This window comes from Oryzias melastigma, linkage group LG24, assembly GCF_002922805.2.
Source record: "Oryzias melastigma strain HK-1 linkage group LG24, ASM292280v2, whole genome shotgun sequence".
In the NCBI taxonomy this organism is placed as follows: Eukaryota; Metazoa; Chordata; class Actinopteri; order Beloniformes; family Adrianichthyidae; genus Oryzias; species Oryzias melastigma.
In genome coordinates this window covers 19,523,203-19,539,908 of record NC_050535.1, presented here as the reverse complement: position 1 = coordinate 19,539,908, position 16,706 = coordinate 19,523,203, and the positions used below count along the sequence as shown (strand labels likewise).

At 36.4% G+C, this 16,706-nt stretch overlaps 1 protein-coding gene across 3 annotated transcripts; it reads left to right on the top strand.

The window, feature by feature from the left end:
• Positions 1–7,808: 7,808 nt before the first annotated feature.
• clec11a (C-type lectin domain containing 11A) lies at positions 7,809–14,699 on the top strand. Of its 3 annotated transcripts, none has more exons than XM_024291111.2 (6): positions 7,809–7,955; positions 8,034–8,265; positions 8,559–8,673; positions 11,177–11,284; positions 11,365–11,448; positions 14,198–14,699. In XM_024291111.2, exons 2-6 carry the CDS (start codon positions 8,173–8,175, stop codon positions 14,608–14,610), a joined length of 813 nt encoding a protein of 270 aa, XP_024146879.1. In that variant the 5' UTR covers positions 7,809–7,955; positions 8,034–8,172; the 3' UTR covers positions 14,611–14,699. The 3 variants fall into 3 exon arrangements, with proteins under 3 accessions (XP_024146879.1, XP_024146880.1, XP_036066572.1); XM_024291112.2 differs by having other exon boundaries at positions 7,826–7,955; positions 8,095–8,265; XM_036210679.1 differs by lacking the exon at positions 7,809–7,955 and having other exon boundaries at positions 7,975–8,265.
• Positions 14,700–16,706: the final 2,007 nt, after the last annotated feature.

The following is a 16,706-nucleotide window of genomic DNA, read 5'->3' as shown; positions in this document are numbered from 1 at the left end:
TTTCCGGGTTTCTTTTAAAGCTGTCTTAAGGAAGAAAAAACATTTTCTTTATTACCAGAGAGGGCGGAGACATTTTCTAATGATATATTTAGTCTCACTTGTAAAGTTTTAAAGACGCACTCCAATGAAAATTGTGTTTTTGACATGTTCTTTGGTTGGAGGACCTAGAAAGAAAATTAATTTTAAAACTGCATTTCTGGTCATTATAGCAGAGGCGCCTAACTCAATCACACAAGGGGCTAGAATACACTTTAGGTCACGGGCTGAACAGGACTCTAAAACTAAAATTTTAATACTGTAACTTTTTTTACATAATTATGAACTAGATATATAGCATTACCTGCGATAGTGCTAAAGTGTGAATGCTGTAGATGCTGAAATTAATAGCTAAAAACACTGAAGTTGATAGATGAATTGCTGAATCTGATAAGCAGCTAAAATATTAGCTAAATGCCAAATTTGCCTAAAAGCTAAAAGAAAAAAAACTTAGGTTAGCCAAAACAGCTAGCATGTAGCTGAAAAAATAGTTAAACTTCAAATTAACCTTTATTTTGAAAAAAACCTAAATTACCCAAAACAGCTAGCGTGTAGCTGAACTTCAAGACAGCCTAAAAACTGGGGAAAAAAGCTTAAGTTAGCCAAAACAGCTAGAGTGTAAATATTAGCCTAACTCGAAAAACAGCCTAAAAACTTTTTTTAAAAAAGCCTAAATTTACCTAAAGAGTTAACATGTTGCTGAAATATTAGCTAAACTCTAACATAGCCTAAAAAAATCTTAGTAAATGCCAACATAGTCCAAACATCTAGCAGAATGTAATTTTTTAAAACTTTAAAACTGTAACTTTTTAACATAATTATGAATAATAATAATAAATACAGGATTATTATTCCAGAATGAATCAACTTAAACCCGAAATGACTTTCAATATTTTTTTCTCCATAAAAATATATTAAAGTAAACAAGCTAGAAATGAGCACAAGATAACATCGGACCATTAATAAAAACAAAATAAAATGATCTGGAGGGCCGGATCCGGCCCTCGGGCCTTTGAGACATGTGACCTATGGTGATTCTCTTGCTGCTTTCTATACATTTTTCGACTTGTAGAAACTCAATCACATTTTCAGCGATTTCTGCCATCTTGGTATCAAAACGTTCAGGTTGTCAAGGAGCTTGTATTTAGTATATTCAAGAACTTCATTGTTTTTGAAATATTGAGCAAAATATGCTTTTTAGGCTAATTTATAATTTGGCTAATATTTTAGCAACATGCTAGCTTTTTTTTAAATAATTTGGTGTATTTAGAGGTTTTTTAGGTTATTTTAGCAAAACACTAAATGTAAGTTTTGGCAAAATTAGTTTGTATTGAGGATTTTTAGCAAATCCCTCAATTTTTGCAATTTTCAAGAAATTCTTCATGCACTTTTCAAATGTATGTAGTGTTGGTATCAAAGCGTATAGCACATTCAGGACTTTAATGCTTGTACTTTTGATAATAATACCTCTTACACATTTAAAAATGTTAAGCAATTTTGTTCACATTCTTTGTGCACTCAGCAAATTCAGCAAGTTTGGTATCAAAAAACATTCAGCAAGTTCTAGACATTCTTGCTTGTACTTTTGGTATTCATACCTTGTACACATTTTAAAATTTTTCAGAATTTTTGCAAGAAATCCTTTAAATTCTTTGTGCATTTTAAGAGCAACTTTAGCAATATACAAAACCTTTAGCTTTATAACTTTTAGCATTTCCATCAAATTTCTTCAGCAATTACAGTAAATTTCCAGAAATGACCAAGAAGAACCGGATGTCTGACTTCATCCTGCAAACTTGACTGAAGTTGGTTGGGAAATGTTAAACAAAAAGTCTCATCGTGGGCTGGAAAAAGTCCCGCTGCTCTTTGGGAATGGTTTTCTTTAATGATCTCTGCAGGTAGGAAAGTAGAAAAACCAGCAGTTCTGCCAAAGGAAAGGATTCTAACTTCAGACTGAGACTTGGGTCACACATCCACTATTCACAGTAAGTTGTTAGGGATCTTTAAAGAAAAAAAAAAAGTCAGTGCATGACGTACGCTGAGAGGTGATAGACACCTCATTTTGGGTTTTCCACATAATGGTTCACCGTGTGTTTTACTTATTGGGGCCAAAACTAAGAAAGTTCTAAGACAAAAGCCTTTTCAAAGTAGCATTCTATGGGTATAAAAGTTGATTTTGTCAGTAACAGCCACGAACACACCACATCGCTAAACAGCGCCCCCTGCCTTCGGGTGGGTAGTAGGTAGTGACCACAATCCACTTGACCTGGATGATACAGCGAAACCGTAACTTTTTAACAAAATTATGAACTAGGTATATATCATTATCTGTGACAATGCTAGTGTGAATGCTGCAAGCTGAATTTGGCCACTGAAGATGCTGGTGTGGATAGTTGAAGATGCTGAAATTAATAAATGCTAAAGAAAAACACTGACAATGATTGCTGAAATCACTGAAGTTAATAGCTGAAAACGTTGAAGCTAATATACAGCTAAAATATTAGCTAAATGCCAAATTACCCCCCCCAAAAAAAATAAAGAAAAAAAATTTAAGTTGACCAAAACAGCTAGCATGTAGCTGAAAAAATAGCTAAACTTCAAAATAATTTGGAGTTTAGCTATCTTTTCAGCTACATGCTAGCTGTTTTGACCTCCCAAGTTTTTTTCTTTTTTGTTTTTTATGCTAATTTGGCATTTAGCTAAAATTTTTGCTGTATATTAGCTTCAAAGTTTTCAGCCATCAAATTCAGCATTTTCAGCTATCAGCTTCAGCATTTTCAGCTATCAATTTCAGCATCCTCAGCTATCAGCTTTAGCATTTTCAGCTATCAGCACTAGCGTGTTCAGAGGCCAAATTCAGCTTACAGCATTCACACTAGCATTATCACAGGTAATGCTATATATCCATCCATCTTCTTCCGCTCATCCGACACCGGGTCAGAGGGGCAGCAGTCTAAGCAAAGATGCCCAGACTTCCCTCTCCCGGCCACTTCCTCCAGCCCCTCTGGGGGAACCCCGAGGGTTTCCCAGCCCAGCCGAAAGACAGTCTCTTCAGCTCTAATCCGACCTCTCTCTGGGTGACAGAGCTTCTCACCCGATCTCTAAGGGAGCGCCCAGCCACCCTCCGGAGAAAACTCATTTCAGCCGCTTGTAGTCTAGTTCATAGTTATATTAAAAAGTTATGGTTTTAAAGTTTGAAAATTTCCTTTTAGAGTGTTCAATAAATGTTTATCCTGTTCGGCCCACGACCTAAGGTGTGTTTTGGATTTCGCCCCCCTGTGCGACAGTTTGACACCCCTGCATTACAGGCTCAGCTGTGTGCCCCATGCAGGTTTGCCCATTTTAGCCACAGACGTTCGTATATATTTTTTAATGTACCAGAATTGACCTCTTTGTTTCTGTTTTTCCTCCACATTAAACTTATTAACGTTCCAAGTATAATGGTGGATAACGTTGGTATTTCGGACCAGATGAACCATAAACAGCCAACATCTGCACGTCATTTATCTGTGTTGGTCTCCACCGTGTTTGTGTTGTCTGATCCCCCCTGAACTGAAGGCGCCTCTGTTGGGATCCACATCCTGAATGGCTGCTTTGTGTTCGAAAAAGGTAGAGGAAAAAAAAAAAAAAGAAAAGCAAAAAGTTTGGCTGAAAGTTTTGAATTTCTTACCAAAACAGAGAGCGGACTGTTACTGTAATGTCATCGTTTTGCCTCATATTAAAAAGATTAATGGCATAACTTCCTGTGCAGACATGGCAGCGTTTTAGATTCAAATGAAACCATATGTCTTTGACAGAAATTGCAGATTTCCTAAAAAAAAAAATATTGGCTGTTCATGTCAGAGTGGTGGGAATTGAGCTCAGTCATCCAGATGTTGCTTGAATATTGAGAAGCTCTGATGTCAGAACACGCCATGAGGAACGCCAGCTCACAAGCTAAAACTCTACGTTAAATGTCATCTAAGGTCAGAAAGTCCTGTGTTTGTATGAATCCCTGACAACAGTTAATAACGTGTTCTTTAAATTCTGCTCATCTATACAGGTTAAGACTTTGTTGCCATGGATACTCTTCGTTTCATAAACTTTGGTGTGGAGCCTCAGTTTACTTGCAAATGAACCCTGGTGCGGTTTGCTTCAGTCTGAACAGACAGACTTAGCAAACCAAATGTTATTTACTTTTTATTCTTACTAACATGTGTTAAATAAGAATCAAAATGAATAGATTAAACCAGATTCTTTATTTTCTCCTTATATTTCATGACATGCAATAAATGTTGTGGGGGGGCGAAGGCCCGGGGGCCAGATCCGGCCCTCCAGATCCTTTTATTTTATTGTTATTAATGGTCCTATGTTATCTTGTGTTTATTTCTAACTTGTATAATTTTGAGAAAATATATTTTTATGGAGGGTAAAATATTGAAAGTTATTTAATGTTTAAATTGATTTATTCTGGAATAATATTCTTGCCTTTTTATTATTCATAATTATGTTAAAAAGTTAGTGCTTTAAAGTTTTAAAAATTGGCATTCTGCTAGCTTTTTGGTCTATTTTGGCACTTACAAAGATTTTTTTTTTTAATTAAGCTAATATTCCGGCTACATGCTAGCTGTTTTAGCTAATTTAGGCTTTTAAAAAAAGTTTTAGGCTGTTTTTGAGTTAGGCTGATATTTACACACTAGCTGTTTTAGCTAATTTATTTATTTTTTTTCATTTTTCATTTGGAGTCAGCCTCCAACTGCCCTGTTTGGTTACCCTTTAAGGTTTTAATAGTTTAGTTTTGGTGTGTTTTGGATTTTGGCCCCTTGTGCGATTGAGTTTGACACCCCTGATCTACCAAATATGTTTGTAAAACACTTGACCTAAAAAGTACACACTATACCTAAAATGATAAATTAATTGGCTGTAATAATATTATAAAATCTCATGTGTGAAAACAAATCTTGACTGTCAAATGAAAAAAATGGCAAAATAAATTCTCTGCAACAATTCGTTGTCATTGTTATAAACATTTCCTCCTGGTAACATTTTAATTCAGACACTTTAATTTTAAAACAGTATTTGTGTAAACTCGGGTAATGGATGTCAGTTTAGGTCGTTTCTATGACTCTCGTTGGAAGAACCTTCTCTGGAGCAGCTGGGAATATTGCAGCCTTCCTCCAGACTCGAACACGTGGGACGCCCAACGCTCCTCCCATCCTTCACATCCCAGAGCTGCTTCAGTGGAAACTGGATTCTTGTGGCGTTTTACTGGCATACCTTCACACACACACAAAGTTCTGTGCAGACTGTTACATAACAGGCCTCCTCTGTTTTTGCATCATTACTTCCAGGAGAGATTTGTCATATCTGTATAGCAGTTACTAGTCATTTCTTTGGCCTTTATTTATCAGTGACGACTACGGTAAATACTTCACTTTTACTAAACAATCTTTATTTTTTTTCTATCTTTTTTTTTTGTTTGCTTTTGTTTTATTTTAGCACGTCTGTAAAGTTTTTTTTAGTTTTTCATTCTCTAAAACGTGCATGGCAAACGTTCCCGTCCTGAAACGATTAGCAGGTATTTTGAATGCTTTTAATGTCTCATATTTTGCTAAGACTCTTTTATCCAGACAGTTTTTTATAGCAGCTTCAACTCTTAAAGAAACATCCAAAACTATTAAAGACAACACCCAAAAAGAGCATAAAACAAAGAAGTAATAGTCACATTTTATGCTTTTATTTTTAAGGACTTATCTATAGAAAAGCTTCACCAAAACAAGAATATCTCAGCATCTTAAGTGTTTTATTTGTGTTCAGCTAGAGCCGAGGTCTGCAACCTGAGGCTCCTCAACCCGCCAACCATATAGTCTCTCACTGGTTAAAGAAAAAAAAAATAATAGTAATTAAAAAAAAAAACTATTTAATTTAGATTAGCTAAGTTTATAAATTTATGCCTGAGGTGCACCTAGAAGTAAGATAAACCAGGTTTTTACCTCCCCACTGATGTCAAACTGCCTTTTTTCCTCTAAACACTTTGCTCAGAACGCATAGATTTCAAGCAAAAGTTACCAAAGATCTGAGGCATAACAAGAGAAAACGTCATTTTTGTCTCAAGTTGTTTGAAACCTTTCATAGGAGTGCATTAGCTCCACTGGGGTCATCCTGTCCGGCACATGGAGTCTTTTATTTTGAAAGGACTTCACACAAACTTAAAAGGAAAAAAGGAAAAAAATAAATAAATAATTCATATTTTTAGAAAAATCTCAGTTTCTCTTTACATGTTTCTTTTATTCAATACAAAAATCATATTTGTTATAAAAGTAACAAAGCAGTATCAATTTTTAAAAACAAAACAAAACTTTGTGGCTCCAACTTGGTTTTGGTTTAAGAAAAAGATCAAATTGTCTTTTACTACTAACGGTTGCAAACCTCTGCTCTAGAGTCATAACAGATAAAAGATTCAGTGACTCACTCAAACTGTGTAACTCATTGGCTTTAGTAAATGAAAAATGGTCGGATTGTACCTCAGAAGCTGTACATCAAAACATCAAGTGTACTTAGTGCAGACATGGCAATTTAAGAAAACAGGGAAGTTTTCTTAAAGTTAGGGAAAATGTTTGATTACTCTGATTACCATTTAACGAGAGGACCATCAGAGCACACACACTAATGGTGGGATTCATTTGCTTAGCTTGATATGCTAGCCAGCTGCCCAGTGGACAGCATGCTAGCAAGCTCCACTGCTGAAGCTTTTTGCTGAAGATGGTGAAGAAATTTACGGTAGTGGCTAAAGAGATTTGCTGAAAATGCTGAAGCTACTTGCATAATGCTAAAATTGCTAAAGGATATAAAGTTGCAAAATTGCAGCAAGTGGTCAAAGAATTTGAAGAATTTCTTAAAAAACTGCCAGAAAAATTGTCAAATGCGTAAAGGTATGTGCTCAGAATCAGCCCAAACCTCAGTAGGTGCTAAGGTAGCCTAAAAACCCAACATGTTCCTGAAAAACTAACTCCATAGTAGCCTAAAAAGCCTCAGGAGATGCTAAATTAGACAAAAACGTTAACATGTTGCTACAACATTAGCTTATCTAAAATTATCTTAAAAACCTCAGTAGCAATAATGTCCTTAACATGCTGAACGTTTTGATACCAAACTTGCATGATTTGCAGAATATTTCAAGAATTACGCGAAAAAATGAAGAATAAAACCACAAAATTTGCATAAAATTTCTATAATTGTGTAAAATTTAAAAAATTCGCAATGTAAAAGTAAATGCATGAATGTCTTGACCATGCTGAATGTTTTTAGTTGCTTAAATATGAGCTAAACTCCAAATTAGCCCCAAAAAATCCTTAGTAGATGCAAAATTAGCCAAAAAAGCTAGCTCTTTACTTAAATACTAGCTAAACTAAAAAATAGCCTAACATTCCTCAGTAAACTAAATTATTCAAAAATATTAGCCTATTAGAAATTCTAACTTAGCCTAAAAAACAGTAGATAAAGAATTAGTCAAAATGTTAGCCTGTTGCTAAAATATTAGATAAACTCAAAATTAGCCTTAAAAAACCTCAGTAGGTAGCAAATTAGCCAAAAACGTTAGCATGTTGCTAAAACATTAGGTAAACTACATGTTTTTGAAAATTACTATAGAATCACTATAAAATAAATAAATACTCAGAATTACATTTAATTTTATTCACATACTGTATGTCTTTCATAATGAGAAAAATGCTGCATGAACGTGTCAAAAACACTATTTTCATCAGAGTGGGTCTTAAGGGAAGCTATTATGTAAACATGGAAATGGAGCCAGAGTTTGGACCAACACCGTTTATGAACGTGGGTTTACACAGAGACCTGTGTAAACCCACGTTCTCCACACAATGAGTGGAAGTGGGAGTTCAAAGACGGAGCTTTCCTGCTGCTACAGCTGCCTTCAGGTACGACGAAAGACAGCGTCTCTTCTTACTTTTTACTACCTGAGTTCCTCTCTACTCTTCTCTTTTTTCCTTCTCCAGGGGGTGTGAGTGCTGCCTCCCATTCAAATTTCTGAGGGGAGATTCCTTTCCTTTGCTCCAGGAGTGAAAGAGAGCAGCGTGACTTGGAGGCACAGAGGGAGTTTGAGCTGCTGAAGGAAGCGTTAGCAGGAAGCAGAAAATGGGCCCGGCTGCCGCCTCACTCGCTGCTTTGTGTTTGTGCCACCTGGTTGTGTGTGTTCCTACAGGGACGAGCAACGCCGCATCAACCCAGGTCAGTACGACTCATCTGCTACTGATTCCAGCTGCACCAGGCAGGACACACATCTCTGACACACTCTAAGCATAAAACACATTGATTTATTTAAGATTTGGTGACTGGAGAAGGGTTTTTCTTAAACATGATTGAGAGAAAATGACTTTTTCTTGGAAAGTAACCATCCATGGAGGTTTGTTTCTTGGACTTTCTAAACATGTGTTTGTTTGGGGGTTTACAATTAGCCTGAGCAGAACCGAAGAAGTGTCCCTTATTCCCCTGAGAGTGACACCATGGGGGTCTTTTGTCAGACATCCGGGTTGGAGCTGAAGAAGCCAAGAGGGGATGTTCCTGATATTCTTCCAGAACCCGACTGTGAGCCAACCAGCCCAACATCCGACTTTGAAAACTCCTACAACTACATCTGTAAGTACTTTTCAACTATTTCTGAAAAAGAAAAAAAAAAATTGTTCACATACAATGTTGCTGATAGTGCTAATAAATAGCAAAGAATAAAAGGTGTTCTTCTTTGGTTGCATCTAGAGGTGTGCCAAAATATCGATATTGCGATACATCACAATATTTAGTCCTGGGATTGATTATTGATGGGTTCTCACCAAGTATTGATCTTTTATTTTTGTTTGAAGAGGCTGTAAAATCTTATATTCATCATCCTTTGGTGATTTTTGCTGAGACGTTCCTTTGGCGGTAGATAGGGGGCGCACGTTGCACCAATGTGTCTGGCAGTTACTTGAATTTCAAATTTTGTTCTGTTATTTACAACAGTTTTGAACTAAGTTGTGGCTCTGATGTTCATGTTTACTATTGTTAATACTGAATTTTACAGATATTTCCTATTGAATTGGTGTCAATGTTTGTCAAAGACATAGTTTTACTGATTTCAGCAATGTTACACTAAAGTGTTATTTATTTGTTGTACAAAATAAGACACAAGTTGTTTATTAGGATTGTGTTCAAGCTAAAAAAATAAATGGGGAAAGATTTCCCTAAAAAATATGTGTTCTTCTATATAATGTGAGTTATTAGAGATGATTTTACCAATTATCACGATATCGCGATATCATCGATATCGCGATATCGTGATAATTGGTAAAAGCCATGTATTGTTTATCGTATCGTATTGTGATTCCCAGCCTTAGTAGCATCAATGTGTGATAATCTTAATAAACTGCAATTTTGAGAAATTTCAACATGTCTGGAAATGTTTACTAAATAGATTGAGAAAAAAATTGCTAAATCGTTTTTTTTTTTATTTACAAAGTAAAGATGATTCTGAACAGATTCAAACTAGCACTATTTTTTTAAATTGGTTTCTACAACTCAGAACAAGTAAAAAAAAAAAAAGAAAGATCAGTTTGTGAACTTTCACAGTTGTGATTAATGAAAACTTTTAGGTGAATCTTTAGTTGGAAGTCAATATAAAATTTGAGCAAAAAAACAAACTTTGTACGGTTAATTGATGCTAATATTTGTTTTTGTCACCTACAAGCTGTGACATGTTAGTTCAAAGGATGCTGGTATTATTCTATAGCTCGGATTGAATTTAGAGGTTTAAATACTCAACAACGACTGCTTATCCTCAACAAGTGTGACAGACCAACCAGAAAATGTCTAACCCTAGTGCTATCCTAGGTATGTTTATATTAAAAGTGGGGTCATCTGGACCCCACAAGACTGAACTTTTTTTTTAAGGATTTTTTATCTTCACTAATGTCCGGGGCAGACATTAAATCCTACTTTTGTCATGGGAGGGATCACACATCAATGTAAGGGTGGGGTCATCTGGACCCCATAAGAGAGCACGAGGGTTAAGGGATGGAAATCCAGAGTTTTGGTTCATTAGAGGAGCCGTTCCAATAACTTGTTTACTCACATAGGTTGTTTGTTGATTCAAACTCAGGAATTTGGCTCTAAGTTTTCAAATTCAAAACATTCAAGAAGTTGAAATCTATGAGGGCACATTTAGAAGACGGACTAATACTGATGATGAAGATCAGGGGTCTCAAACTGGCGGCCCGTGGGCCATTTGCGGCCCCAAGTGGAGATTTTGCTGCGCCCGCTTTAATATGAAAGTTCAATGTCTACTAAGCAATATCTTCTGCATGTCCACAGTCCTTGATGATAGCTTTATATTTGCTTTATGCTTAAAACTTTGCATTTGCTATTGTTGCTGGATCTAGTCGTCGGAAAAGTCTTTAGCAACAGTTGCTAACGTTGTTAGCTTCACAGGACACGCAGAAGATTTTGCTTAGTAGTACATTGACATGAACAAATGTTCAGTAACTTTTTCATCAGACATAGACAATGGACCAAAGACATATTTTTGGCACAAATGGAACCCCATACAACATAGACTCTACAGACTCTGCCTTCAGTGGCCCCAAGGTAAATCGAGTTTGAGAACCCTGATGAAGATCAACGCTAGATATCAATGGGAGGGTGATGACTCAGTCCCAGCTTGCATTGAATCTGGACAATTTGCAGATGTTGAGAGGATTGTCAGTCTTCCAGACATGAGTCAGATATCTTAGGCCTCAGTCACTTCACCCATACAGGAGTTTTTTGGTTGTCTGGGTCTGTGGAGGGCCGTAGACAAGAGCGGTTGCATCTTAGAAGAGTGCAGGCGTGTCTTGCAGTTCCCTTGAGGTTCTTACAGGCACCTTAAAGTACCCCATGACAATTTTAAAAAATATTTTTAGTAGTGTTTTCATTATAGGAAGATTTTAACCAAAATTTCTTAAAAAGCCATTTTTCATGTTGATCTGAAGCCTCTGTTTGACTCAAGTATTAATAAAACCCAACTTGTCTGAGGACCTTTAGAGAATAAAACACCATTTCTCTTTCCAACAAACATCTTGAAATCATTTTATTTTCAATAAACGTGTTTTTTTTTCCACATTCTGCTTAGTGTCCAGACTAGCAGGCATAGAAGAGGCCATCCATAAACTCAACGTTGGCCACTACACTCTGGATGTCAAGGTCAGCCAGCTGATGGACCACATGTACCGGATGGACGGTACGCTTGTTCAGAAATGTATTCGGTCTTACTGTTTTCAATGGATATATCACTGATTACACCTTTTGCTGATATGGCAGGTAAAGTCGGAGATCTGGAAGACAGCATCCGGGACGTCCACCAGCACAGCAAAGTCAATCGCAAGGAGATCGGACGACTGGAAGGTGATCGATAACCCTTTACTTCACTCTTATTCGGTATCTTCAATAGGTTATCTTTTAATCATAATAAATAGACAATAAGGAGGTTTTTATCTAATTCAATTGATGTAAAGGCTCCAGGTTGGAAGTCTTTTTTCCTCTGCTTGTGCATGTAAGGTAAAGATGAAAAGATAGATGGATCAAAGGGGAAATCTGCTGCGTGAGGCAACACGCCATGGCTGACATGTAGCATTTTGTATTATGCAAATAATCCAAATGTTTGTATTAGAGCAGGCGTGTAGAAATCTCACAAACACCCCTCTGTTGGCTGCAGAGCCCTTTAAGATGCGGCATTAAGAGGAAACATTAAAGTCTGAAGTTTGCTCATAATTTATGACCTCTTATTATTGGCTCGTCACTATGCAATTAATAACAGAGATGCTGGAGGCAGAAAAACAAACAGTTGAGGAGAGGAGGGAGCCAAAATATTGTCAGGGAAACATGGACTGCCTCTGCAGCTTAGCGTGTTTTGACATGTTCCCGCTCATGTGTCGCTATCAATGGCGGGAAATCTGCTTTGATTTGGTTTCTTATCTTGAATCGGTTTGGTCTGTGGGAGTCGATTCTGCAGAAATATGGTTCAGCAAATGACTTACAGGTGAAAACCGAGGGGTGTTTAGGAGTTCTACACCACAAAAACAGTGATGATGGAAGAGTGTGTGAGTAAGGGGCAGGAGAGGAGGAAGAACTCAACACCACATGTACATGTTAAATTTAAATGTAGCTTAAAATGCTTATTTATGTTTTTACTCAACACTATGTTGGTTGAAGAACATTAATTCAAACTACAAATGTAAAAACATTGTGGGTCAGTGCAAATCACAACTGCTGAGGTCCACAATTAAAACTTTGATTTAATTTAAACAATCCTGAATAAATGAAAGAATCTGTAATTACGGCGCGGCCGTGATGCGGCGGGTAGGGCGGTCGACCTCTGATCGGAAGATTGCAAGTTCGATTCCCACCTTGCCCGCTCATGTGTCGAACCCCACATTGCTGGTGGAAGGTTGGCGCCAGTGTTCAGCAGCGGAGCCGCTATCAGTGTGTGAATGTGTCTGTGACTGTAAAGCACTCTGGGCCTTCAAAGAAGATAGAAAAGCTCTATAGACGTATACGCCATTTACCATGCTGGATTTTAAAACCAATGTTAACACTAGAAAAGTTGTATTACCTGCAATAATGCTAGTGTGAATGCTTTAAGTTTAAAGAAGTAGTCACTGAAGATGCTGAAGCTTATTGCTGAAAATGGTGACACAATTTACTTTAATTGCTGAAAGGATTTGCTGAAAATGCAAAAGCTATTTGTAAAATGTTAATTTTGCAAAAAGACTGGAGATTTCATTAAACTATGAAAGAGTGCTAAAGTTGACCTAAATTTCTAAACATTTTGTAGTAAAATTGCTTTAAAATCCTTAATACATGACAATGTTGTAAAAATATTTAGCATGTTGCTTAAATATGAGCTAAACTCCAAATTAGACCAAAAAATCTTAGTAGATGTCAAATTAGCCAAAAAAGCTAGCTTGTTGCATAAGCTCCAAAATTAGCCTAAAATGCTTCAATAAACTAAATTAGTCAAAAACATTAGCCTGTTTCTAAAATAGATGCTAAACTTTAAATTAGCCTAAAAAAACCCCAAAGGATCACAAATTAACCAAAAACGTTAGCATGTTGCTAAAATATTAGCTAAACTCCAAATTAAAATAAAAACCTCAGTAGATGCCAAATTAGCCATAAAAGCTAGCTTGTTGCTTAAATACTAGCTAAACTCAAAAATAGCCTAAAATTCCTCAGTAAACGTAATTATTCAAAAATATTAGCCTGTTGCTAAAATAAAAGCTAAACTCTAAATTATCCAAAAAAAACCTCAGCGGATAAAACTTAGCCAAAAACATTAGCATGTTGCTAAAATATTAGCTAAACTCCAACTTTTTTGAAAATGACTATAAAAGATTAAAACGTAGCCCATAAATATATTTAACGGCTTTTTGTTAAACAACATAAAAATTTGAAATTTGAAGACTTTCTCATTCATTTCCTACGGGGCGTGTTTAGCTCAATATTTCAAAAATTATAAAGTTCATGCCAAAAATATAAGCAGTAATGTCCTGAACGAGCCGAACGTTTTGATACCAAGATTACTGAAATCACTGAAAGTGTGATTGAGTTTTTACGTGCCGAAAAACGTACAGAAAGGAGCAGGAGAATCACTACAGTGTGAATGTTTACTACACATTCACACAATTAGATTAGATATTTACATTAGTGGCAAACTGCATGCATTCAGTAGAGGAGACACAGTAAGGAGAAGGTTGAATGACAGGATGTACGGTCAATCTTGTCACAGAAGACAGTTTGCTTTAATACAGTAAAGAAGAAGAAAAAAGCAGACAGAGCGTGAAATTGAAATTTTGAGTTTTGAAACCCAAAAAACAGAATATTTGAAGCAGAAAATAATTAGGTTTATTATAGAATAGCAAAAATTTTACATTTTTTTGGCCAAACACCAATATTTTTTTCAATTTGTTTTATTTGGGTTTCAAATAATATTGGTGCCAATATAGCTCCATAGATGGGTCTTAGGGACCCATATTGGATTCAGCTCATTGCGCCCCTGGAAAATGAACCCTGGTGAATTAAAAAGTTTGCTTCTCTCATTTTCCCGTTTGACACATTGATACAGATTCATGTCCTGATCCTTCGTCCTCCACAGGTTGCCTCAAAGGCCGCAGGATGGGCTACAAGTGCTACCTGGTGTTCAACCGAGTGGAAGATTACGCAGGAGCATCCCGCAAGTGCGTGGAACGCGGAGGACGCATGGCGATGCCTCGAGACCGCAAGGAGCAGGAGGCCCTCGCCGACTACGTCAAGACCTTCTTCCACTCCAAGAACCTCCCCGTGTGGTTGGGCATCAACGACCTGCGCTCCGAGGGCGTGTACCTCTTTGACGACGGGACCGCCGTCTCGTATTTCCAGTGGCGTAAACACTTCCTGTCCACTCAGCCGGACGGAGGGCGGCGGGAGAACTGTGTGGCCATGTCGTCAGACGACGGCGACTGGTGGGACAACTATTGCGACCGGACCATGAACTTTGTGTGCGAGTTTGATGACAGAGTGGATTTTTAACTTGATTCAAAACTGCATTTTTTTTTTTAATATCACCATTTTTCTTTCCAACTGTTGAGAATTAAAAAATACATTTTATTTAATAACAATTAATGAGTTTATTCTGTCTCTCCGTTTGATAATGACAAACATTTCGGCTGCACTGACAGTTGACCGTTTGAGACTTAGGGGTCTTTTATTTGTGGAATCCTAAATATTTGAGTGAAGTCTTCCAAAAAGGGAGAAGCTGGAGGCGGTTTCTGGAGAATCAGCGCATACCGAAACTCTTGGAGATACACATCAGTGTGTACTCAGTCTTAAAGGAATTAGGCAGGGCCTCTCTGCAGGTGCAAAAAGAGGTTTTAGTAAAGTCTGGAGGAGGGTGGGACCCCTTTAAAGTGCTGATTCTCCAACATCTTCTCCACGGTTAGACCTTTAATCCATAAACACAGCGCTGACCCCTGAAGCACATGTGACTGCAGCCTAAAATGTTCCAGAAGTGGTCAGGTTCACTTTGGGGAAAATGATTTTTTTTTTTCCAATTTTTACTGATGCAAACATTTTTTTTATCTTTTGTCCTGTTCAGGTCAAATTGATTGTTATTTTTTCTCACTTTACCTAAAGAAAATCAACACAAAAAATAAGCAGATAATTGAAAATTTGATGGTTTTCCTTTTAAGGAATGTCCATACTTTTTACAGGTTTTGTCACATTTGCAGACATATTTAACTAAATTAAATACAAAATTAAATACTATATATATATATATATATATATATATATATATAGTATTTAATTTTGTATTTAATTTTGTATTTTATTTATATTTTACATATACCGTATTTTCTGCTCTATTGGGCAAACCAAATTACAATGTGCTCCATTAATAAATGGTTTATTTTTGAACTTGTGTCATAAGTAATAATAGTAATAAGTAACTATAAAGCGCATTAAGTGGGAAAAGAGAAATTTTTTAAAATAATTTTCAATATTAATAATTGAATTCACAGTATCTCTACAACTCATTTCTAACACACTAGCCACGTTAGCATATTCACAATACCTGTAATTCACATACGGTACATTTAATTTAGCTCAAGAATATCTGACTTTTATCTTTAAAGAGAAAGTTAAGTTTGGAGAAAAACAAGAAAAAGAGGCTTAATATAAATCTACTAGCCACTTTATTAAGTATATTTGTCCAACTGCTCATTAGCACACATTTCTAATTAGCCAATCACATGGCAGCAACTCAATGCATTTAGTCATGTGGACATGGTCAAGATGGTCTGCTGCAGTTCAAACCGAGCATCAGAATGAGGAAGAAAGGGGATTGAAGTGACTTTTAACTGCTGGTCTATTTCAGAAACTGCTGATCTACTGGGATTCTCCCCACAACCATCTCTAGAGTTTACAGAGAATGGTCAGAAAAAGAGAAAATATGGCTACTTCCAGCAGGATGGTTTCCTAAACATGACGATGAGTTCATTGGACTCTAATGACTTCTACAGTCACCAGAACCCAATAGAACCTTCGGGATGTGGAGGAACGGGAGATCTGTATCACTAAAGTTCAGCCGACTGCAGCAACTGTGTGATGTTTTCATGTCAACATGGACCAAACTGTCTGAGGAATGATTTAATAATGTTCCTTTTATGTTATTTTTATATGGAAAAACAACAGTGGGCTGAACTTTAAGAAACTAAAATGTGAATGGATTTCACATTCATTCTTGTTACTCGTTTAATTTACACTTGATCATCTTGAAGAAATACAAGTTCAGTACCAGGTATTTATCTCTGAGTCACACTGGTGGAAGTTTGGGATAAAGATGTCCTGGATCCATTTTAGATCAGTGAATCGGATCAAATCAGATTGTCAAAATTAGGCTGGGTTGATAAAATAGATTAATCGGTTTGAATCAATTTAAGCTTAATAGATCAATAATCAATTCTATAAAATAAAGATCGATTTAGCTAACGCTTGGTCGACGTAAACATACATTACTAACTAAATGAACATCTTTATATGAATTTTCCAAACTTTTTCAAGGAAATATTTTTAAAGTAACCATATGTGGTCTAAAACTTTCTTCTTCTGGAATAAGGTGTACCACT

Excerpts from the sequence above, each read along its gene's own strand:
- clec11a (XM_024291111.2), top strand. The coding sequence starts at position 8,173 with ATGGGCCCGGCTGCCGCCTCACTCGCTGCTTTGTGTTTGTGCCACCTG. Across the intron at positions 8,266-8,558 it reads GCAACGCCGCATCAACCCAG|ACATCCGGGTTGGAGCTGAA; the intron begins GTCAGTACGACT and ends GTCTTTTGTCAG. Across the intron at positions 11,449-14,197 it reads GGAGATCGGACGACTGGAAG|GTTGCCTCAAAGGCCGCAGG; the intron begins GTGATCGATAAC and ends CGTCCTCCACAG.